General features: G+C 44.5%; 1 protein-coding gene across 10 annotated transcripts in view; it reads right to left on the bottom strand.

Moving 5' to 3' along the window:
- Positions 1-7,480: 7,480 nt before the first annotated feature.
- Positions 7,481-25,970, bottom strand: part of PALM2AKAP2 (PALM2 and AKAP2 fusion) — a 511,493-nt gene continuing 493,003 nt past the window's right edge. For 4 of the 10 annotated variants that reach the window (XM_061426455.1, XM_061426454.1, XM_061426459.1 and 1 more), the window contains 3 exons: positions 22,086-22,264; positions 16,672-16,710; positions 7,481-11,429 (listed from right to left, as the gene is read on the bottom strand). In XM_061426455.1, the coding sequence (XP_061282439.1) occupies positions 11,331-11,429; positions 16,672-16,710; positions 22,086-22,264 (317 nt within the window). In that variant the 3' untranslated portion in view covers positions 7,481-11,330. The remainder of the gene's footprint in view (positions 11,430-16,671; positions 16,711-22,085; positions 22,265-25,970) is intronic. The other 6 variants (XM_061426449.1, XM_061426451.1, XM_061426457.1 and 3 more) reach the window with 2 other exon arrangements.

The following is a 25,970-nucleotide window of genomic DNA, read 5'->3' as shown; positions in this document are numbered from 1 at the left end:
AACCCAAGTGTTATTATTACTGAGCACTGCTGGCCAGCTGGTCCATCCCTCCCTGAAACAACTTATGAACCCATGGGAAAAGAACACCATTTATCTTGAGTTAGTGCAGCTAACGGTCACTGCCATACTCCAGCAGCTCTGGAAATCAGCATGAGGTCATTCCAGATCAGCTGAGATTAACCCAGACTAAACAATATGGCAGCCACCAGAAACTTCTTCAGGTCAATCAGTATGGCTTGCAACCAAAGCCAGACAAACCAGCACAAGTATAAGCAGCTGCTTGACCCTGAGAGGCTCGGAAAAGCCCTCCTCAGCTGCCCTTGAGTGAGATGCAGGTCACGTGACTGACAGACATCTGAACACTGTTAACTTATTTGTATCTGTGTGTGTCCTTGTGGCTTCACAGCCTGGGCTAAACATCCCTTTAGTCCCCTTAAGCATGCCAATTCTGTTCCCATCATACGCAGGGCTTGTGGAATGTGGGTATGCAATGTGATATTTGGGGAGCACAAGGAGATTGCGTTAGCCTTTGTGCTAAGATAGAGGGGCTATCTCAAGCCATCCAGAGGATTTTTCAGGACTAACGGGTAGTTCTACATTAATCTGACCTGGTAACTATTCTTCCTGCGGTTTGTGCAATTATAAATATAGGAAGAGATAAACTAGATGTGGACTGTGTCATGAAGGAAGACGTGCAAACTTAAGCAAGTTTTAGCAACTTATTTAGTCCTTATTCCTTTGGACTTCATTTGAGCTGTGGTTGCAGTGGAAATCCTAGAATTATATTAATCAATCCTTAGAAGCTGGTGTGCTGTCTTAATAGATGCAGGGAAGCCATGCCTACAGAGGATCCAGGGAACAGGCACACCTAGGTTTTCAGTAAATGGCTTTACTGCCTCTTACCAGTTCTGAAGGCTGGACCACACCGTCTGTGACAATAGGTCCTGAGGATACAAAGAAGTGTTTGACTGTAAAAGACGGCTTAAAACAGATTGCCCTTGGACCGCAAATGCTCCCCTTGGACTGGACTGTGAGAGAGAAATAACCTTCTATCTTCTTTCAGCCACTGAATGAATTATTGGCTCACTTTGTTGACAGTCTACCTGTACCCTACCCAATAGGGAAACAGATGCTTAGAACTGGGGTGATTCCATAAAATGTGTGACCACTAGTGGGAGCCAAGAAAACAGATGCTTCAGGTTGGAGAGCTGGAGATTATTACTATGACACTCCAAAATATTTACATAACTCAGTAGGTATTTGTGATAACTCAGAGGGCAGACCACTCGCCTAGTGCTCAGGGAAGCAACTGGGAAGGGCCAAATTTTTGTTGTGTGTTGGCTTTTAGTGACAGCGGCTGCCTTTAACAGAGACTGTCCATATCCTACGCATATCCCCACACTTCTGCCACTTCAATGTACAAGCCCAATTTTCAACTGTCATAGTTCCATCTCCCTCTTGATGCTGAAGATAGGCTCTACTAGAACGCAGAGCCAGCTCAGGCCCAAGACCAGAGGTCTAAACAGACTGAATCAAGTCGGTGAGAAGGAGAACTGGGGAGGTCAGTCAGACTCAGACTTTGGTGCAGACTGCCTGGGTTTGAATTCTCCTCTCACCTTGATCATATCCTCCAGAGCAAGTTACTCAACCACTCATTTGTAAAATGGAGCTAATATTAATAGGTGCCTCAAGGAAGTGTTTTAAAAAACTTCAGGAAATAATCCATGTAAAGTATTCAACACAGCGCCCTGTGCACAGCTCGCCCTTAAGAACTACTGGCCCTACACCCATGGCTGATTCATGTTAATGTATGGCAAAAACCACTACAATATTGTAAAGTAATGAACCTCCAATTTAAAACAAACAAGAATTACTGGCCCTGAGTGGAGGAAGCGTGCGGGAGTCTGCTGCCATCTGGCTGCAACTATCAGTTTTCCACTGAAGTGTAAATGTAAATGAAAGGCCACATTTGACCTCCATGTATTGTGCAAGTGGCGTTTTCATTGCAGTGCTTTTGGAGTAGCTGTATGTAGATCTTCACAGATTTCTGTCTTGTACCACGAGTAGGAAAGCTCCTCCTGACCCCCTAGGAAGGTTCTTGGCTATGGAATCTGCTTTTAGAGACCACTGCCACCTACTGGCCACCTTGCATACATGCAGCCAAGGTGAGCATCTTGAATTAAATGGAAAACGTTGAGAATACTGAGAGGAATTCCACCAACCCCACGATCTGATTCTGCAACTTTCAAGTTCATCTTGGGAAGTTCCTTCCTAAATCTCTCCTTGAAAGTTCCTTCCTAAATATCTCCTTGTAAGTTCCTAGACCTCTGACTCTCCGTTGATGACTCTTGGGATCTTTCTGGCTTTTACAAAACATCTTAATCACTTGGATAGTTCTCTCTTGCCCAGAATAGAATATGGGTTCCCTCCAACATGAGAAGGAAAATTAAACGCATCTGAGGCACTATAGGTGACCACAGGGAGGCCCTATTTAGTAGGCGGGTGTGGAAACATTGCTTGACCTTGCAAAGAACCATAGCATCAGACAATGACGCTCAAAGCTTGCTCTGTGTTACAGTCCCCTGGGATGCTTTTAATTTCTACTGATGCCTGGGCTCCAGCCCACACCATTTGCAAGCATGCTAAGTTGCTTCATTCGTGTCTGACTCTGTGCAACCCTATGGACTGTAGCCCACCAGGCTCCTCTGTCCATGGGATTCTCCAGGCAAGAATACTGCAGTGGGTTGCCATTTCCTTCTCCAGGGGAGCTTCCCGACCCAGGGATCGAAACTGTGTCTCTTATGTCTCCTGCAGTTATTTTTCAGTTTTAATTTGGACTTCCCTGGAGGCTCAGACGGCAAAGAATCTGCCAGCAATTCAGGAGACCCAGGTTTGATCCCTGGGTCGGGAAGATCCTCTGGAGAAGGGAATGGCAATCCAATCCACTATTCTTGCTTGGAGAATCCCATGAACAGAGGAGCCTGGAGAATCCCATGGACAGAGGAGCCTGGAGAATCCCATGGACAGAGGAGCCTGGAGAATCCCATGGACAGAGGAGCCTGGAGGGCTACAGTTCATGGGGTCACAAAGAGTCGGACATGACTGAGCGACTCACACACACACACATATTGGCAGGCAAGTTCTTTACCACTAGCGCCACCTGGGAAGCTCCTACCAATTGAATCCAAATGCTAAAGTTCTCTAGGTGATGCAGATGGAGTCAGAATTGAGAAGAGCTGCACTAGATCAAGTCATCCTGACCCCTCATCTTGCATCTCATCATCCTGACCCCTCATCTTGCATCTCATCTTAAATTATGCAACCATGTTATTCAAACAAATGCCTGTCACTGAGTCGATGTTGCTATTACTCTACAAAGACCTTCCAAAGCTTTAACTTCCCTTGATCTCACCCTGAAATTAACGTCGGAACATATACACTTTGTTCTCAGCCCTGGTTAGAAGGTTCTCAAACAGTCTAAACTGAAATTCAGATCCTGCTTCACCAAGACCCACCAACTGGTAGGTTGCTGTGCTGGGCAAACAGTGGCCCCAAGAATATTCAAAACCATCCCCAAACCACATGTATCTGCAGCTTATAAATCCTTCATCAATTCTCCCGTTTTCAAACATAAATTGTTTGCCCAGACCCTATTCATTACTTACACTCCAGACCAGTGATTTTCAAAGTGAGGCCCTTTGGACAAGCAGCAGCATTCCAGAAGACTAGTTAGAAAATTCTTGGGCTGCATACCCAGCCCTTCAGAATCAAAAACTGCATACAAGTCCAGGTCTCTGGTTAACAAGCCCTCCAAGTGTTGCAGAGGTCCACTCAAAAGTTTGACAAACAGCTCTCCTCCTCAGAGGTGAATCACAGTTACCAGCTGAACGCCACAGCAGAGGCAGAATGTTCTCTAAATGGGAGGGCAGGGAAAAACCAAAGAAGGGGAAGAAAGATTTTTAACTTTACTTCTCCAGGAAACCAGTGGATCTGCTCCACTTGTGCAGAGCCCACCACCTGTGGACTTGGAGCAAAGCATCTGGTTAATCCTCCCATAAGGTTAATTGACACTGAGATCACTGTACCTTGGTGGAAATTTTTTAAAAACTCTCTATCAGGCAAACATTTCTTCTCTGAGAGAAAGTATCTGAAATGCTTGGGTGACAGCTAGGAATTCTGGTGTGGACCTTGGAATTTCCCAAGGTCCCTTCTTTGTCTTAATGTCATCGGGTACACTTCAAACTTTTTGAATTCTTCCTTTTAATTCCCCACTTGTTCTCTGTCCCCCTAAGAGCCCAATTCTGAGTTTTGAGTGGGTTGTGTGCAGAGAGGGCTATAGTCACCACCCTCTTGTGGCCGAAGGAGCTCATAATTAAAAGGGGCAATGCATCAAAGGAACCTCATTATTCATCTCTTTGCACCAGTAAAACCAGGGGAGCTGATGAGGAATCTAAAAAACAAATGATACAAATGAACTCATAGACAAAACAGACCCACAGACATAGAAAACACGGCTTTGGTTACCAAAGGGGGAAGCGTGGGTGTGGTGGGGCTGGGCTGGGGGCGGTTAAACTAGGGAGTGTGGGATTAACATATACACACAACTATATATAAAACAGATAATCAGCAAGAATTACCGTATGGCACATGGAGCTATACTATTTTGTAATAAGCTATGAGGAAAGAGAATCTGAAAAAAATAGAATTGTATATATAACTGAAGCACTCTGCCGTACCCCTAAAACTGACACAACATTGTACACCAACTTTACTTCAAAAAAAAAAAAACAGAGGAGTTGAGCCCAGGGTAGCGGCCGTAGGTCCCCTCCAGCTTCCCACTGATGCCCTAACTAGGGAGCCAAAGGCCTGCACACCTGCCCTCTGTTCGTGACAGGTTAATCCCTCACATCGGTGGGTTTTCGGGAAGAGCCTCATCAGTAAAAATCACCCCAAATTCCTTTTACTCTGTTATCAGGCTTCAAGTTCCACCCACTCCCTGGCGCTACACAGCCTGAGTGCCCAGCAGCCCTGCCCACCGAATCTGTTCTGTTTGCCTGAACTCACCTGGCGCTGCCTGATGCCCTCAGCCGTTAGCAGTGATGGATGGAAAGAGGACCAGGATGCTTAATCAATGGATGATGACAATTCTTCTGCTCTTGGTTCCTGGGGGGAACCTCAAGGACAGCAAGATTTCTTCATTAGCTGGTGGCTGAATGTTGGCCTGAAGAACTCCTCTTTTCAACCTCAGGCTGCATGGCCGCGTTGGTTCCTTTGCCTGGACTTTTCTTCCAGTTCCTTGAGTCCCCCATCCTTTTGTTTTTTGCCACGGCTTTCATTGTGGTATAACTTACATACCATTAGATGTACTCATTTCCAAGTGTTCGATTCAAAGATTTTTAGTAAACGTTGTGCAACTATCACAATTCAATTTTAGCACCTTTTGATCACCCATTTGCAGTCACTTCTGGTTCCTTTTTGGCAATGGGAAGCCTGGGTCATCCTTTCCCACTATCTCCTGGGAGAGCTGATCCCAAAGCAAAGAGCCCAGAAGGAGTTCATTCAAATAAAGAAACTTTATCGGAATGAAGTGGCTGCCACCAAAACTCTGCTCTCCCCCAAGACTCCAGCCCCTGTCATGGCTTTGGCCTTGGTTCACAAGAGCCCGCAGGAGGAGGTGTGGTAAGGTCACCCAGACCCCCACACAGCATCAGATCTACTGGATCTTGCATGTGAAGTTGCCAATGTGCATTTTTATGGGAAGAGTGGGTAAGGTAACACTTGAATCAGAGTGCCCAGGTTAAAATTCAAGCGCTACTATTTATGAGCTCTGTGGCCTCTGTTTTCTAACCAGTCAAATGGATATCAGAACAGTTCAACCCCAGGGAATTTCCCAGGATCTAGTAGTTAGGACTTCCCACCCTCAATGGCACAGCCTGGGTTTGATACCTGGCTGGGGAACTAAGATCCCGCAAGCTGTGTGGCTCAGTCAAAAAAAAAAAGCCCCAAAAGACAAACAGAAACCAAAACAGAATGCCCTATGGAATGTCCTAAGAAATAGACTACATTTGTGGAAATTGTAGAAAATGCCTGTCACTTTCTTAGTGCTTCATAAATGCTGCCTTTTCATCTGCCACGTGTGAAATGGATAGCTAGAGGGAAGCTGCTGTGTGACACAGGGATCTCTGCCTGGTGCTTTGTAATGACCTGGGAGTGGGGGGTGAGGGGTGGAAAGGCGGTGCAAGAGGGAGGGGGCACATGTATACTTATAGCTGATTCATGTCGTGGTCAGGCAGAAACCAACACATTGTAAAGCAATTATCCTCCAATTAAAAATACATTTTTAAAATGTTAACACGTTACTGTTTATAGAGTTTGATCAAATTTTCGAAGAGGCCTGATCCCACTCCCTTCCCCCCAAAATTGAGAACTCCCATCACATGGAGACTGGACATGATGCCATAAGGAAGAACAGGAGAATATGACTGGAATCCTGGGTGGTGTGGGGAAAACTGGAAGAAGGTACATAAATGGGGAGAGATGAAGAAAGAAGCAGCTGAAAGGAGACCCCGGGGAGAGAGAGAGACAAGAAGGTGCTAAGGAAGAACAGGCAACTGAAGGTCTGGGTGCAAGTTAGTTCCAGGGGTTAAGATGAAAAACAGCCTAGCGTGGCTAGAGACTCGGGATGGGGGTGAGGAAGTGGAGGGCGGGCAGGAGGAAATCAGGGGAGGAAGCTTTGGTTCACCTGTGGTCTCAGATGCTTGGTAAAGTCTGAAATTCTCTATGCCTCAGAGGAGAGCCCATAGCGTCAAAGAGTTGAACACGACTGAAGCAACTTATGGCACCCCACTCCAGTACTCTTGCCTGGAAAATCCCATGGACAGAGGAGCCTGGAAGGCTGCAGCCCATGGGGTTGCTGAGGGTCGGACACGACTGAGCGACTTCACTTTCATGCATTGGAGAAGGAAATGGCAACCCACTCCAGTGTTCTTGCCTGGAGAATCCCAGGGAGGGGGGAGCCTGGCGGGCTGCCGTCTATGGGGTCACACAGACACGACTGAAGCGACTTAGCACCCACGCAGAGCCAAATGTGGGTGCTGGGAATGGAATGGATAATACAAATTAGAGCCTAAGGGCAGAGAGTGAGCATCACTGTTCACCCTGCCCTTTGCCCCACCGTCTCTGACCTTGGAATCTACCTCCCTCCTCAGGAGGCACCCATGTCACGTCTGCTGGTCCCATCAGTTTCCAGCCTAGCCAGGGCAGCTGGACCCAACACGGCAAAAGGGGCACTGCCAACAGCCTGTCGAAGGTCTGCCCCACCAGCTCGTGTTGCTTTCTTGGCTCCAAATATGCAAGAAGCAGTGTTCCCCCGTGGAATCAGAGGCCAGGGCACTGGCCACCCTCCGGCAGTGCGGTCCTCCAACTCCCCACCCCAGTCAAACGAGCGGCCATCACTTATAAAAACACAACACACACTGGGTTTTAATGAGAAAATAATTGTATACTTGCATTGAATGCCTCACAATCACTATAAAACCAAAGCAGGATAATAACATTGAAGTGGTTAACATACACAGGAGAGCCAGAGTATCATTTTCAAACACAGTATTGCTGCTTTTTGCCCCCTCCTCCAAAAAAGGGAAAAAAAAAAATGTCATTTGGGTAAAGAGCAACACAAAATCAAAATTGGCAGCTCACTCACTGAATGCTTAAAATTCAGGAAATTGGTTCTGTCACTAAAACTGGATATAGTCACCATCTCTAAACACATAGGTTATTATTTTTTTTTCCAATACATAGTTTAATGACATCCATTCTTTAGTTGGAAAAAATGTTAAATTATTTGTCTTCAGAGACAAGAGTCAACACTGTCTTAGTGTTCCTTGTTATGCTGTGTGTGTGTGTTGCGTATATATGTGGACACTGAGCTATATACGGTTTATACATCACTGTCTACGGCGGGCAGCATGCACAGGTGTAAAAAGGCAAGGAGACTGCATGTGTCCTTCACGCGGGACACAGCCCAGCCTCCTGCCACTGACAGACCCTGTTTCCATAATTTCTGGATGAGAAAGCCAAGGAATGTCAGTAGGTAATCAGTTCCGGAGGAAAGTGGACATCTATAAACACTGTGGAATGGAATACTTTCAGGAAAGCTTTTAATATCTACGGAATCTAAACATTTGTTCTAGCTGAGATTAACAAGCTTGCGTGCTATTTGGGGGCAGGGATGAGCATCAGAGGCCGATGTGTGGACAAGCCTCTTCCTCTCAATGGATGAGGCAGGAGTGATTTTCCTCCAGGTCTGCTGCATCTTCACATGGTTTAAGGGGTTCATTTGGGATCCCAGAGCCTAGCATAGTGATATGTACAAAGCCATGGCCCAATGTTTCTTAAATGAGTAAAAAAAACTCAAGAGCGCAGAGAAAACCTGGCTCTTTCAAGGGAACTGTAATGGACATTTTAACAGGGTTGTAACTGAGTGGAACAGCAGTCATCAGAAGGCAGCAGAAGGGAACAAGCAAAGGCTGGAGATGTGGGGGCCACAGTTAAACGGCTTTGTGACTGTGAGGGGGTCACGGAAACTCTGCATTTGTTGCCTACTCAAAGCACGGACCAAAGGATCCCAACTCTGTAACTCTACGCAATCAATGTGTCTGGTTCAATCAACTGTAGTCAAAGACCGATTTATCTGCCTCCACAGCAAGTGCAGGAATTGCGTGGCCTTCTAAGCTTTCTTTTCAGCTGCCCATTCTCTTCTCAAATGGAGGTTTAAGGTGGGTACACATTTTCCTTCAAAACAGAACCAAACACTTCAGGCAAGTCCTGAGGATTGTTTCCTCTTTCGAAAGATGGGGAGTCCATCTGTATCTAGTCTATGGCCGTGACCAGATCCAGAGTTAGTCCAGAAATCACGAAGCATAGAACACTTTGCTCTCCAGGCATCCGAGCAGCCTCTGTGTCCCTGGGCCACACGATGCTACTGTCGCATCAGTGGTCATTCCCGTGCCTGTCTTGGGAACAATGCTGGAAATCCTCAGGGTACTCTCCTGTCACTGATCAGGACTCCTCATCTCATTTTCCTGGGAACGTCTGTCTCTGTGCCAGCCTCTCCCACTTGAAAAAAGAATTCCTAACAGCAGGCATCTTATTTGTCACGTATCTCCAGTGGTTAGCACATTTTGTTGACTCTTCATTCGGAATGCTCAGGGCCGTGAGCCATTTGAAGATGGCGCTAATTACCCATCTGTAGAATTTGGCTTCAAATTGCAGGTTCCCTTGGCAGTTTCAAAGTTGTAAGTTACCCGACAGCTCCATTTCTACTTTGTGTCCACCACTTGTTTATGAATAAACTTTCCCCTAAAGTCGACATTAGTCTAATAAAAGAAGCAAAGATAGTGTGCATGACATCTACATACAAATTTTGTGGAACTGCTACTTGTCAGAATAACCTATTAGCGCTTATGACAGAATAATATAAAAACAAAAAGGAATTTTAGTGAGGTCTAACTTACTTATTGCTTTTTTTAAAAAAAACACAGTTTTAAAACAAAGGGCACAATATTGTAAAGTGATTATCCTCTAATTTGAAGAAAAAACAAAGGGGACCAAAAAAAAAAAAAGAATGCTGGTCAGTATTTTTCTCATGGCCAGAGTTAAAAAATTTCTCATCCAGAAATTGAGGGCATTCCATGATTGAATGCCCTGATCATATTGCTTTAAAAGACAAAAAGAGTAAAGCTGGCATCCTTTAGCCTATACTAAGCATGAATACAAAGCATGAGAATAAATATGAAACTTTCCTAAATGTCAAATTACAAAACTGCTCAAAACTTTGCCATTGTGACTCATGCAAATACCATGTTAGGTCAACTTAATATTACAAATACTGTATCAGCTCGGAGCCTCTATATCCTTTTCATAAAAAAGAAATTCTCGCTCACTCCTGACGCTGGCAAACAGCTTTGGAGGAAGTAAGTGGATACCTTTGTCCCATGACCATTCTGGAATTTTACTCCTCACACACACACACACACACACCCTTACTCGTGAGCACTCACGCGCTTTGCAAAAATACACAAAGGCATGTGTGGACACATAGGCACATGTGTGCGTGCGCACACACACACACCCATCTTTAGGATTTGTAGCTGATCCTAAGCCTGCACTTAAACTTCTATATTTTTCTCTGTATCATCCTGAAAAATACTGGTTGCTCAGCAAAAATAATCTCTCTTACTTCCTCATTTTCCCACTCTTTCTCCCTCCCTTATTCTCTACCTTTCATGAGCTTTCTTTACTGCTTCCTTTCCCTGACTAATCCAAAATAATCTATCATCTTCCTACTCCCTTGAAGGTTCACTTTATATATAAAATATAGTTATAAACACCTCTTTATTTCTCACCTACCTCTCCAAGGCAGAGTTCGCCCTTGTTTCGATTATTGCCATTCTAAAAACACCCCTCCCCTCTTGAACCATGCTGTTCAATGTGTACAGGTTTTATACATGGATAGATTCCCCCACCCCATCATAAAAATAGTTGTTGCCCCCTAAATATAGTCTTCATATAAAGAAACAGAATTGTGAAAATGTGTTCTCATAAACTGTAGCTCAGTCAGTATCATAAGCAGACAAGACCCTAAAGGTAAAATAATCTATTTGGTTTGGCTTTCTGCCCCCACTTCCTCAACCTCCTAATGTAGAACAGATTGTGTTTGCAACAGGAAGAAATCTTGTCTTCAAAATACGGATTGTGATCATTCATGGCTCCTAATTAAAAACAATTAAATGAAAGAGATATGGGACGAGAGTTGCCTCTTCTGGGCAAATGGAGAGAAACCTTATTTTGTGGCTGCTGGAGTAAATGGAGTTGGTCCGCCACCTGCGATGTGGTCACGGGTGGGAACTGGTGCAGGCGCAGGGAAGTACCCTCCGCCAGGTGGACGGCGCCAGCTTCTCAGATTCTCCAAAGGGCCACATCTCCACTGTTTTCCTCACCACCCAGGCAGCCTGGTCTCTTCTGCCTGGAGCAACCATGTCGGTTTGCTCATAATTTCTTTGTCCTTTTGGATCAACTGTGGTCCAAACCCAGGCGATCCTTTTGAGTCACACACACACACACACAATCCTTTTCCTTTTGAATCCCAGGAGTTTGAGTTTGGTGGGTGGACTGCTTTTTCACTGTAAATTATAACTTCTGGCCTGCATAAGGATTGCTGAGTTCGTTTGCACTTTAATAAATATTCTATTAAAATGCTTTGACTGTTGATTTCTTGGTTTCTTGGGAGCCCAAGCACCAAAGAAGCTTCCTGGGTGGAAGGAAGTTGATTATTCATTGTTTTCTTCCTCTTGGTTGGCATAGATCCCCGCCTCCCAGCGCAAAGCCAATGCGCTCTTTCTTCGATTAACCCGTGTGGCCTCAAGGACCTAAGAGAGAAGGAAAAAAATTACACAGAGTTCATGGATATCAATCACATACACAAACTGACTTCTCTGTTTCTTTTCTCCTTTCCCTCCCTCAACAGTATCTACTGAATGAGGAAAGTGGGAAACTGTCTGAACCAGCTGGGAGACCGGAGAGAATGAAAGTGAAGGTGGGTGGTGGGAGGTCCTGGGGGTGCCATCATCTCACAGCCAAGTTCACTTGCCATCTGACCCATCATTCTCAGTATAGAGAGATTTAATTTCCCTGAAATGTTCTGCAAGTTTCCTAGAACTAAATTTGGCCCTGCATCAAGCTTTTTGATAACAAAGCGATCGCTACATGCTCTAGATGAGCGCAGTCTGTTGGCAATGTTCTGCATCTGGACTATCCAGTATGGCAGCTACTGAGTGCTTAGAACATGGCTCGTGTGGCTGAGAAACTACACACTTGATTTCAGTAGCCTCTTGGATCTAGTGACTACCACATTAGCACAGCTATGAATGGTCTTAGTCTCCAGAAAAGAATTCCAAACAACGGAACCAGTGCGGAATCATTCCATCAAACTTTATGGACCTACGCAAGCTGTGATCTTATTTATATCACAAAAATCTACTTCGGTATAATTAAGCTCGCAAGAGGAATTAAGTGGGGGAAAAAAAAGAGCTTCTGAAGCCAATAATAAAGGAATCTGGGCATGCTGATGTAGCATCTGGGCTACAGGTACCCATTAAGGAAATGGAAGGTGACAACGTTGAGAACAAATTGGTTCACCACCATCGGAGTGAGCCACCCTCCCTCTGGTTCCCTAGAAGAGCCTGTGGACTCCGGGGGAAACCTTCGGCCAGTCTGCTCCTGCTTGAGTTTGATCCAGATGACATCCGCATGAAGGACATTTAGGTTGCCAAAGCAGGAGAAACGGTTCAATTTCACAGTGCTATGCCAAAAGCAAGCCCATGAACACCAGTCAGTTCAGTTATTGTGGCTCTGGCTTAGGATGCACAGTTTCTGAATTTAAAGAAAAGTCCAGTAGAGCCAAGACTGGTTGGTTATCCAACCAATATGGAATGAAGCTTTTGTTTACGTGAAGAACAATCATTCTGGCAAGCGACAGAGATGCTGACAACTTCAGAGAAGCAAGGAGATAAAGGTTTACAAGCAGTGGTGGGAGCCCAGACATAAGCAGATTCTGGACAGATAAAGGTCTAGGCGGGGCAAGGGGAGCAGGGGGAGGAATCTCAGTTTGCTTCTCTGTACCTCTGATAAATTAATGGACTTCTCAGAGCTGCAGTGCACTTTTCTCCGGGAAGGCTTCCCTAGTCCTCCTAGGAGGGACGGCTGGACAGGACATATGGGACACAACTCGGTCAGGTCTCCTGAAGGGATGTTCATCATGAAGAACATAAGCCATGCCCTAAAGTGTTGGTGTATAAGCATGTCATCGTCACTTAGTCAATATCTAAGAATAAGACATCAGTAGAAGGATGCTTCCAAGCCTGGCAGAGTTAAACAGCAGTCTTCAGGTCAATGCGTGGTAGCATGGTACCGGGAAGCCGTGCGGGACTGGAATGGCAAGTGCTGAGCTTTATTTCTAGCTCTCTGCCTGGAACGTGTTGCTGCTGTTCATGGCATCTTGTGTCTCTTAAACCTTATGTATAAAGAAAGTTTATCTATAAACACAACACCTGCCCTACTTCACAGGCTTTTTCAGGAAGAGGGGTGGACTCTGAAGTCCAGGCAGACTAAGGTTAAATCCTAGTAACTACATGACCTTGGGAAGGTTTATTATTTCTGTGCCTCAGTTTCCTTATATGTAAAATGGGGATTATAAAAACTATAGTACCAAGTTGGTCTGAGGAATAAATGAGGCAATGCATGTAAAGCGTTTAGCATAGTTTCCAGGGCATAGTAAGTTCTCAAACAGTAGTTTTGCATTTCTCACATCATGTGAAAGGGCTTTATAAGCAATCAAGTGGTATTCTAACATAAGGCATTTTGACAAGGAGCTCTCCTTGTGTAAAACAGTCATATGTTTGCCCTGCAGACTGCATATACAAACCAAATGGTTTACATAAGAGCTAAAAATCAATCTGAGGTTCTGAAAAAGAGTGTCCCCTTCCATTTCAGATGGCCTTAGGCCCCGTTTTAATTCTCAATCATGTTGAATAAATTTACTGTACTCTGTTCTTTGGGAACCTATATCAATCCAACTACCCAATCATCTTATAGATATTTCTTGGCTTTCTACCAAGTGTCGGGCATAGTACTTCATGTTTAGGACAGAAGAGTCTCTTCCCTCCTGGAGCTTAGTCACCAAAAAGTGCAATGGGCAGAGAAATGATATTTATAATAATGGAAACATTCAGCACAGCTTGGGTTTGAACATCTACTTGTGGCAACCCAAATAATTCATCTGTACCAACAATGAGCCCCCTTTTCTTCTTTCATTCCCCTATTTATATGCTCTTATCATGAGCCTGGATTTCTGATGAAATCTAAAGTTGTTAGTAAAGGCACAGATCAGATAAGCAGCAGAGCATAACTAAAAGAGCCAGTGACCTTGCTATAAAATTGTCTTCAGGTCCACGAGGTTATGATCGGACTGGCTCAGGAGTGAAGCCATCCTACAACTGGCCTTTTGAAGATTCAAAAGCCAAGCCCTTGGGGAAGGTATGTAGATGAGTCTCTGCTGCACAATTAATAGAGTACTGTGTGTGTGTGAATATAGCTCTAGCAAATCTAGAACTCTTGTTCTAGATGTTTGCATATTAACTTTGTCTCCTAAAGTGTGTTCCTTTCCTTTCTGGTTTAAGAAAAGCACTTGCCTCCAGGGCTCTGATAATAATAAATACACACATCACAGGTACCATGAACCAGCTGGGGTTTTAATCCTTGCTACTGTTCTGTGGGGTTCATACCATTACTACTTGCATTTCACATATGAAAAAACTGAACCAAAAGGAGGTTTAAATAATCAGACTAGTAGAAGGAAAAGTTAACATCTGACCCCAGAACTCTGGGTATGGAGTCAATGGTCTGGAATACCATGTTCCACTGCTGCTCAGTGGCTGGGAGGAATCTGAAGGAGGAAGAATCAGAAAGGACAATATACATTCTCCATAGAAATAGAGAGAAAAAAACATAGTAAGACCTGATTTAAGGTTTTATCTTCCACAAATTAATTCAGATTTAGGTCTGGTGGGAGAAAGAAAAAAATCAATTCTCTCTGAACAGTCCTCTAATATTAATTTTTCTTTCCAATGCTTAGGGAATTCAAGTGAATCGCTTCACTTTGAGTAGCAATCAGCCTAGACAACTTTATTTTGGGGATGTGAAACAAAAGACAGATGTGTTAAGATGTGCTAATATTTGACCCCCCATCTCTTCCACAGAAGGTAGATCGGGCCCAGTTTTATCTTCCTTGGGTGGATGAGACCAGATTTTCATCAATCTTATGTTGACTCAAAGGGAATGTGGGCTTAGGGTCTAATTCTTAAACTACCTTCCCCCAACTGAGAACCACAGTTAGACACTGAAGAAGGTCCATGTAAAGATATTTGCAGTATTTATTTTATATTTTCTGGAAAAAAAAAAAAACACCCACTGATAATCATCAATTCATATCTATAGTTAACTACATTTATTTTGCTAAACATGGAGATATAAAATATATTGTGTTGGCCAAAAAGATTATTCAGGTTTTCTGTAGGATGGTATAGAAAACCCAAACAAACATTTTGGGTCAAACCAAGATATTGTGCTATAGGTCAGCACAGCCAATCTGAAGAATAATTTGCAATAGGTAGTGAATGTGAGTCTGTATAAGCCCCAGAACAAGTGCTTTTACTTCTAGATATATTTGTAGACCTTCTTCCATGGGTCACACAAAGAGCTATGTACAATAACATTCACTGATTCATTGTTTGTAATGGCAAAGAAAAGATACAACCTACAGTTCGATCACCAGAAGGATAATCAATACATATGTACTCATTCAATGGAACACTATACACGGCAGCTATGATGAGTGAAGTAGAGCTGGAAGTATCAACATGGACACATTAAAAAATGATGCAGACAGAATAAAGATTACTGGGCGCTAAAATATGATACATTTATGGAAAGTTCTAGAACATGCAAAACCATTAGATATAATTTATGTATACAGACATATATAGTATATAGTATAAGGATAAAAACATGCATGGAAACAATCAATGCCAAACTCCAGAGAAGTTTTCTCTCAAGAGAGAAAGAAATGAGAGCTGGGAGAAGTAACAAGAGGGCTTGAATGGTATTGGTAATATTTATTTCTTTATAAAATATTAAGGAAATATTACAAATGACAAGAATGGACAAGGCTGGCCTCATTATTTTACTCTGTCATAGACTTGGCACACTGGCACATCCTTGGCTCCATGGGATCACGGACATTGTTCAGGTGACTACTATCTTCTCAGAACCGAGAAAGTGCCTGATGTGTAATAGGTCCTGGATAAACTGTTAACCAGGTGAATGAATAAATGATTCTCTACAATTCTGTACATCTGCAATAAGTCTTTTAAAATAAAAATGATGCTATAGAAATTAAAAATATAAAAACCAATATGCTTTCTCAGAGCACATAAATAAGTCAATATATATGTGGAAAAAATGGAAAACATTTTAAAATGTGCTTTTTCATACTACAGGTTTGAGAAATTTGTGTAGAAGGAAGTTGTAGGGTCGAGGCTTTGGGGGAAATATAATGCTTGCAGGAGCGTCCAAAACAAAAACACAGGTTTAAAGATGGCAGGGAGGGGGAACTGGATTGGTTCACAGTTGGAATAAGTTATCCTAAAGCGATGGCGTGGAGCTCTCTGGGTTTGTGTTAAGCCAAACCAAGGACTGATCCAACCCAACAGCCCCCGTCCACTTGAGCTACATGATTTTCTAACCAGACCAGAGCAGATTTGTTATCAGCTTCTAAAACAACAAACAAAAATCCAAATAGCCCATTGGTTGTGCCCTCTAGTCCAAACATCTTCCAGATCCATGAGCATGGCAAGGTCTTGTCCAGCCCAGCACACAGCACAGCAAAGCACAGTCTCACATACCACTGTTGCATAGATGCCAACATTTCAAGGCAATCATCCCATTCAGAAAAGGAAGGGAGGAAAAAAAAAACCATCAGGAAACGGCAAACCACGACAGCATGCACTTGGGTCGGGCATGCAGGAAGACCAAGACAAACAAGTGGAAAAGTACCTCGGAAGTCACCTTGCAAGACAGTAACTTAGAGGTGTACTGGCAGAGAGGGAAAAACCAGGGTTAGTAAATGGCAGAGACATGGGGAACACCCCTCAGCTGGGGACCAGCATGAGGAGGGTGGGGGCGGGGGTGGGGGGGACAGGAGGGGAAGTGACGTCAGGAGACCAGGACACACCCACACCAAGGCTTGCTTCATCTGATATCAGTTTATTAAAAAGTGTATCTTTTGTAGCAAGCAGATACCCTATTATTTCTTCATAAAAATATCAGATAAGCCAGACTTTGTTAATTCAAGATTTGTCACTTCCATTTGCTATGATCTGAATTAACAAGATTCTTTCCCCTGTTGTTTATGCAACCAGCTACCCCCCAGCAAGATCTTTAAGGGTCATGTTGGACTTGTTAGAATCTGTAGTCATCTGTAGACAAACAGCCCTTTCCTCTTCCTGTAGGTCTCTCTGAGCCCAAAGTAGTCTTGTCATCTGTTGTCTCATGAAAAGAAGACCCTAACCACAGACAAAGAATGGTTTGAATGCAAGCTTTGTGGAGGCAGATTCTCTGAACCTGATCTAAGGATGGCACTGCCATGAGACAGCAAGTAGCCTGCTTCATCTCTACCTTGGGGGGCTTAGATAGGTTCCTGAGAATGGGGTAATTATGTCGGAACTAGAATGATCCTTTAGTTCCTCTAGGAAACTAAAAGTCACTGTAAAGAAAGCTCAGCGAAAAAATGTCCTGGCTGTGGGTGATGAGTTAGAAGGACCGACTTCTGACAGCTCCCTTCAGACTTGTGGTCCTGACCTTACATTTATACCACACGGGACCTTGAAGGCACTAACTGGTTTCTGGCAGGGTGACCACAGGCTGGATGGGGGATCATATGACTGTGATCACCGACTGCTTCTTAGGTGCTGCATTTGGAAAACATGTTGCATCATGATCAGACTGATGACCAGGGGCTGATGAATGTGGAGTGTTCCCCTCCCCTGCATGTTCCTAGGGTGTGTGTGAGAACTAGGGGAATGAAGCATCACTGAGGGTGACTGAACTCTCAGCCTGCAGCGTAGGGGCACTGGAGGCAGACAAGCTTCCTCCGCCCACCCAGGGACAGTTCAGCGAGAATTCGTCAAAGATGTCTTGGTCTGGAAGGAAGTGTGTGTCAGGAATTCTTGGAAAAGTAGTGACTTCTAGCCCAGGAATTAACCCAGGAATCAAAGAGACCTTGGTTTAACCCAGGAATCGAAAAGGCCTTCTCTTATTCCAAGACAGGCAGGAAAGGCTGAAAGCCCTCTCATAACTACCTTGGGGGCAAAGGAGAAAGAAAGAGAACACAGGAAAACCCACCAAGGGTAGATTCAGTGCGAGGCCTGAGGATGGGGCTAAAAGCCCAGGAGGCTGTACTTTGGACTCAGCACAGCACCCCTTCCATTGAGAAAGGGAAAGCAAGTCTACCAAACAAGTTCAAGAGCACTCCTGATTCAAGAACTCATTGCCTTCTGAGACTAGGTCAGGTTGGAGGAAAAACTGGCCAGAAAAACAGTGTTGCCTCAATATCCTTCCTTTGCAAGGTACCAAGAAACCCTACAGGAAATTATGATTCATTAGGACCTTATGAGTTGCATGACTGACCAGAGACAGCATCAGGCCCAGATAAGGGGACATTTCCATGTAAGATAACATTTCCGGATTAGAGAAACCTATACTGCGAGCAGGACGGCTGCTCTGCACAAAAACACCAGGTGGGGGATGGATGAGGTTGAGCTCAGTGCCCCGGTCTCCTCCCCAGCTGCACAGCCGACTCAGGACTGCACCCTCACAGAGTTTTAGAAAAGCGTGCCTTTTCCTAATTCTCACAAGAGTCCTTAAAGGCTGGTAAACAGCCCGGTAAACAGCCCAGGGTAAGTGCGTAGGGTTGGGGTTAGCAATCCTCCTACCCCTAAATTAGCCAAGGGGGTACTAAGAGGTAGAGCCTGGCTGAACCTCAAGCGTGGTGACACTCATCAGTGACCACGCCAAGCAGAAGGCCCCAGCCCAGGCGGATGAAGACCGTTGCTACTGAAGCATTACTGTGCCCCAGGTCTGAGCTGGGGAACAAGGATGGCCATTTGGGGGTCACTTTTTCAGAAAAGGGATTTTTTTCCTGGTTCCTTGTCACTGACTTCATCCCCAACTGCAAAATGAAGCAAAACATCCACAGATGACTTTCACATCAACTCCTGGGCAGATGTTCCCAGAAAGAGAGATTCATGATTTCATATTTCACCTTCTGTTGTTCTCTGAGCCCTCACTTTGGTTTGAGGAGGAGAGAGGCTAGCTGAAGAGTATGAAAAAGAGCACTATATACTCCGCAGCTGCCTCATGCCACTGCCTGCCAGGGACTCCTTGAGCCAGAGTCTTCCCTCCTATCCCACATATGATATTTTATCAAGTGGGGAAATGGAAGGTCCTGAACTAGGGACAGGTCTCCAGATGCCAGTGCTACTCTGGGGTGGAGGGATGCTATACCTGTTTTGATGGTAAGGATCAGTGGTTTTCCCCCAGATAAGTTGGCAAAAACTACTCATGCAAACTGCAGGCACAGCTACATTTGTCTTCTCTTTCTTCTCTCCTCCCATCCTCATTAACATCACTGTACCCAGCGCATCACTACGCACACATCCCAGTCTTGGTTTTAAGCCTGCCTTCTCCTTGGGAAGTACAGTATGTAAGAATTCTCTTCATTCAGTTCAGAAAGAACTTGCCACTTCCTAAGGGTGAACACTTGTGGTTGGGTCCTGATCACACGTGAGTGACTCATAGCTGCCGAGTGGCTTTGGGGAAGAAATGGTGGCAGGCCCAAGTGCTGAGTCACAATGGACCCAGATGACTTAGGATGATAGAAGCTGGAGGAGCTAAGAAGCCACATCTTACCCTGAGGATCATGTATGTGGATGGAGCAAGAACAGAATTACCAGCTTCTGGGGCAGGGAAGCCAGTGACAAAATTCAGGCTTCAAGCCATCCATCTGCTCCCTATGGTTAATATTTTGGTATGAAAGACAATTAAAGAAAGGCCACAGATCAGCTAGGAAAAGAGATGAAGGCTTGTTCATTCCTACAGGTAAACTTCAACATATTCTGCAGTGATTGATGGTGACACAATAGAAAGATTCCCTGAATCAAAAGGACTAAGACAGGTTAACAGGTGGCTCTGAGATGAAGTCTCACTGATGATCATTCATTTGCTTTAGAACAGTATACTACAGTTCTTTCAAAAGAACTGTAATATACTGTTCTTTTGTTTCTTCCAGATTTGGGTCTCTTAAAAGAGATACAGTAGGTTGGATAGATTTTTTTTCTATCCCTAAGAACTTTCAACAGCGAAAAACTTGGTTCTCTTGCAGTATCAACAACAGTGCAGAACACTTGGCCTTGACTTTGAGATCTGGGAATATGAACAGTTTGCTTAGTAGGTTTCTTCCTTATCTAAAATGTTGATATACTTGAAAAAAATAAATAAAACAGAGACAGGAGTGTGTAAGTAAAGGGCAATCAGTATTAAAAGGCCGATTCCAAGCAGCTTCCTTCATGCAAAGGGGGAAATCCAACCTGAGTTGAATACGTCAGGTGGCTGCCTAAGTGTCAGAGTCTGTTCATCTCTGCCTATGACATGAGTGCGAGCAGGCTCTTTACTTCCAGGTATGGCGTTTTCCCCTGACACCTGCCCTTCAACACAAAAGGCATGCACAAGAGATACAGAGGGGGTGCTTCAAAATCACTCGTCTGGGTCACATGCAAAGTAATCCATTAGTTCCTCCGTATCCCCACATCCCAGCCAACTTCCACCAAGGTTGCCGATACACAGTGTGAAATCGTACATACAGCCCCAAGCTTCAACATGGTCACAGGCTCCAGAAAATACCTAAAGGTTAACTCCATAATTTTAAGAAAGGCTCAAAGAAGGACAGAAAGGGTCTTACAGGCTCAGAGAAGGAGCCCCAGTGGTGGAAACCTCAGCAGCAGCCATCAAGGGCCAGGCCCATCCCACTGTACGATACAGGAAACAGCCCAGAAATACTCCAGCCCACGAGAGGAGCTGGGTTAGCTTTCCAAGCAACTGAGGTACAAGCCCAGGTAAGAGGCTGAGAGACACCAAGTGGGTCATTCGGCTGCCACAGGCACATTCACTTTCTTTACCACTAAAATGTTCAGTATCCTTTCACTCAGCCAACTAGAATATGCAAGGCAGTTAATCAGCATGGAACTCCTACTGTGAGCCCCGTTGTGTTCAAGTTTAAGGTGAGCAGAGAATTTATCATCCAAACTGGGGCACTTTTAAGAGGGAAAGGGGATGCTATTAATAATTACACGAGGATAAGAGGCAGAAACCAGGACTGTCCTGGGTCAACTGGGGCATATCCTCAACTGACCTGAGCTATTTCAGGGGAGGAGGTGGTTACCTCAATAAATGCTAAGAGACAGAAGCCAGCAGACTCCGAGGTTGACATGGACCCCTGAGGCTGATCCCCAGGCTCCTGGCTGTGCAGGCTGTGGGGCACAAGGGCTCTGAAGTCTCTTACTAGAGAAAGAAACCACAGAGCAGACGACTTTCTTTGCGGCTGATGGGCACATCACATGCAAAGTTCTTGGAGCTGAGGGTAGCAGGGTAGCCGTGTGGTTTTTAACTGTCATTTTAAAAGGCTCTTTCCTGACACACTGTACACATGGGCTTGGTAGCAGCCGAAACATACTGAGCCTTCCGAGCACTGGGTACCACTTACAAGGACTGCCCGGAGCTGACACTGAAGGGTCAGCCTCATCACAGGTCTCTGCAGCGATCCCTGACCTTTTTGGTACCAGGAACTAGCTTCACAGAAGACAATTTTTCCATGGACCAGGGTCGGGATGGGGGGATGGTTTCAGGATGATCCAAGTGCATTACATTTATTGTGCACTTTATTTCTATTATTATTATTACATCAACTCCATCTCAGATCATCATCAGTCATTAGATCCCAGAGGTTGGGGACTCCTGCCTAGAGAAATAACATCTATACAGAGCAGGCGAGCAATGGCTGCGGTCAGCTCCCTGGTGTCTGTGGGTGATTTCAGGGAGCTTACGTCCTTCTTTCTGTGTTCCCCCTGCGTGGTATCTTTCTACACATCCCATATCTCATGTACAAGCTGTGCCAGTAGATTCAGACCAAAACTTGGCAGTAAAAAGACCCACTCTTTGCATGATCAATGTTTTTGAGAAACAAGACAAACCCCAACCCAACTCCAGGCATGTTAAAACCACACATCTGAAAATTGGTTCTGGTCCCATGATGCTGGCCAGACACCCGCACACACATCAGAGCCTGATCCACAGTACCATACACCAGGCCGACGTTCACCCTTGGATGCAGGAAAGAGGAAAGAGGAGAAACTTACACTACTATCATCCATTCTCTCGCGCCTTTTAGATTTGTGTGTCTCATAGTCTTCCATGAGGGTCTGCATCAGATTCTTGGGCCGCTGCGATCCGGCAGCCTCTTCGGGGGCTAAGTCAGGCTGCAAGCTGGGACCTTCAGGTGTGGGGGATGGAGGAGGTCTGACTTTCTCTATTTTCCCTGAAACAAACAACACGAAGAGAACACCCTTTCTAATAAGCTTGTCTGCTCATGACAGCTTTCGGAAAGAAGAGAACACTGGCAAAAAAGCAACCTGTGACATAGAGCGTGGTACCAGAATGATGGTTAAGTGCAGGTCATTTTATTACAAGGATCCAAGTGCTTAAGGATTAATGTCACAAATGCATCCAACAAAGACCTCAAGGAAACTGGTTCTAAAGTCAGTTAGACCAAAGAGACCTGTCAAGCATTTCGCAAATATGTCAGACAGACAGACAGACAGACACATAGACAGACATTGGCTCTGGTTGTTTTGGGGACATGTATTCTATTTGAATCTTAAAGGCCCATTTCTTACAGATAAGGAAAACTGAGGCTCTGCAAAGGGAAGGCTCTGCTGAGTCACCAGGAGGCTGGCGATGGTATCCAGGTCTCCTGGTTTCCTTCCCAGGCTCTTTCTCATCAGAGGTCACCGATGGACAGATGACCAGCCCGAGATTTTCATATGGACAGCAGGGGTTGTAAAACCCCTGGGTGAGAACTAAGCCTGTTCTTCCTGGTCTTACATGGATCAGCCAGCTTCACTTTTTTACCTTACCTGCCATGGTCCTGAAAGCATTTAGGTTTGAGTTCCCAGGTCTTAAGGAATGAATGCCAACAACCGCAGGTTCCATGTTGTAGGAAAGGGGTGTGACAGACTTGGGAAAGGTGAGGTTCCAGCTTTTGAGATGCCAAACAGGAATTCTTAGGATGAGATCAGGTTCTCAGTCACAGTGGTGTGGTGATGTCAGGCACTGCAGTCACGACTGCCTGCATCCCACCCTCTCTGGAAAAGCCTGGCCCTGACTTCTGGCCCAGGTAGGAGTGGGTTTTATTGCCAGAGCCCCAAATGCACCTCTGAGAAGTAGCTTCAGGTTCAACAGTCATGATGTTTTCAACTATGCCCCTTGTGAGAGACATAGGGACTGTAAACAAGGAATGTAGAGAAAACACACAAAATATACGGGGCTATTAAAGCACAAAAGTTTGGAAACGACCAGGGGAGGTTCAAGACCCACGTGACCCCCCTCCTGCAGACCCAGGATGAAGGCAAGTCATCTTTCTTTGCCTTACTCCCCAGACTGCCTGATGTAGCCAGCCAGAATCACAAGTGAAGCCTGGGGTCTGCATCTCTATGTGGGTGGCTATAAGACTTTACCAGGCAGAGCTCCTTTGATGGGAGGTGGGAAGCCCCTCAGAGTTCAGGAAGCTTGGGTTTTAATTTCTGCTCTCTCATGAACCAGCCATGAGGTTGGCTGTAGACAACCATGTTATGTTCCCACTTTAATCTTGGATTGATCACTTAGGTTCTCCAAGTTTCAACTTCCCTAGCTTGCCTGGAAAATCCCACGGACGGAGGAGCCTGGTAGGCTGCAGTCCATGGGGTCACTAAGAGTCAGACACGACTGAGCGACTTCACTTTCACTTTTCACTTTCATGCATTGGAGAAGGAAACGGCAACCCACTCCAGTGTTCTTGCCTGGAGAATCCCAGGGACAGGGGAGTCTGGTGGGCTGCCCTCTATGGGGTCGCATAGAGTCGGACACAACTGAAGCGACTTAGCAGCAGCAGCGAGGAAATGAGAATACGGGGAGACGCTGTCTTAGAAGTCTACTCTAACTCAAACATTTTGCTATTCTATCAAATATATTTGGCAAGAAGATCAACCTTTACTGGTTTTAAAAAAAAGTATATGACCAGCCCATCTGGCAATTATGTAGGAAATTTTTAATTTTTAATACATTGGCACCGTTACATTAGTAACTTAATGAAACTCATTGCTTTGATCTCAATTACCCAGATCATTGGTAAAAAGTCTTTTGATATTAACAGTAAGGGTACAAATATTTGAAGGTCTTGAAATCCTCTGGAAATGGTTTCTATTTTTTATTATGAAAATTAGGAAATGCTATCATGATGCCAATGGACTTATCAATTATATTAACATTATCAAGATTTTACCACTCCTGTTTCATCTATGCTATCTACCTGTCTTCCTCCCACCACTCTGTACGAAAATATTTGAAGCAATCTCAGACCTCAGGCAATATAATTCTGGAATACTTAGTATGTATTTCTAAAAATTTTGATTGACTTTTATAATGAAGCTTTGAGAAATAATACAGCCCAGTGGCCAGCACGCAGTTCTAGAGCCAGTGTGCTTGGGTTTGAATTCATGACTTAGCAGCAAAATACCCTTGGGCAAGTTACTTGTTTCGTTTTTTTAAGTTTTTCTATCTCAGTTTCCTAATCTATAAAACTGGCACGTTGATAGAAGTACCTACCTCATACAGTTGGTACAAGAACCAAATTAATATTTATAAAGTTAATCTTTAGAACAGTAAGCATCCAGTGAGTCTAGTCATTATGTATTTGGAATCTCAAAGAATAATTATGTCTATGGAGTAAGAATGAGCAATTTTCTAGGAAATTCTGCATAAAAATTTGGCAACTCTTTTAAAACTAGAAACAGATACCAAAAGATCAGGTTGGTCACTTTCCAACTGACCTCTCAAGAGGTCCCAATCATCTCCTACTAGCCATTCCTCCAGTACTAAACTCCTAGAAAGACAGTCTGTATTCACTGCCTCAAACTTCACCCCTTCACACATTCCACAGTAGGACCCCTGACTCATAACACTTTGTTTATACTTCTGTAAAGCCTTTTTCACACCTTGACTTGTGTCATATCTGGTTGTTTAAACTCTTCTTCTCAGTTAAGCTATAAAGTCACCTGAAGATAGGAATCAGCTCAGTCTGAGGCTAAGAACTCCCCTAACTCATCTGAATATACACTGTCTAGGGCAGGACCTTGTCTGCCCTGGTCACTGCAGGATCCCAGCACCAACTGTGGCATCTGGCACAGGCAGGAGTTCATGGCTGTTGAATGAACCAGTAAGTCCACTGAAATACACATAGCAGCCACTAATTAAATAACTTGTGGACTGGGACAGAATTCCCAATACAGAATCTGAGCAAAGAGTTTAAATGTCTTCACCAAAGCACATGAAATAAAACGATTGTGGTCTACAGAACCATAGACACGAACAGCTTTGGAGTAACAGCAAACACATTTATACAGCATTTCAATGATAGGTTTCTTCATGTCATTTGACCCTTAAAACAACCCTGGGATGTAGTAATCAGGGGGGATGTCATGATATCTCTGAACAGTTTAGACCCTGGAGGCTCAGATGCTTAACATCAGTCCAAATTATATTAGCTAGCAACAGTCAAGGTTAGGTCTGGAATCCAAATTGTGTCAACTGTTGATAAACTATGTAATTGGGTGTGTGCTGAAAGAGAATAACAGAAGGTGAAAAGTTACTACAGAGAAGTGGTCAGCTATTAAACATTAAAGCCATTTCCTGCTCCTCCGTCCATGGGACTTTCCAGGCAAGAGTACTGGAGTGGGGTGCCATTGCCTTCCCCGGTTTATTTCTTAGTACTCCAGCAAATCCATCCCTGAAGCCAGTTTTACCAGTTACGACCACTAGAGGTCACATGGGTAATAGGAACCAAAGACTGCCTTAGCAGGTCTGCAGTGGCAGCTTCCAGAGAAGGTGGCGGGGACGCCTGGGAGACAACAGGTTTCAGATAACCAGGCTTACGTTTGAGCCTCAGGAGAAGCAGTCACAGATCCCCAGAGAAAGGAGACACTGCACCC

Source organism: Bos javanicus, chromosome 8 (assembly GCF_032452875.1).
Source record: "Bos javanicus breed banteng chromosome 8, ARS-OSU_banteng_1.0, whole genome shotgun sequence".
Taxonomy (NCBI): Eukaryota; Metazoa; Chordata; class Mammalia; order Artiodactyla; family Bovidae; genus Bos; species Bos javanicus.
Note: the sequence above shows the minus strand (reverse complement) of the source record. Positions and strands in the feature narration are given on the sequence as shown.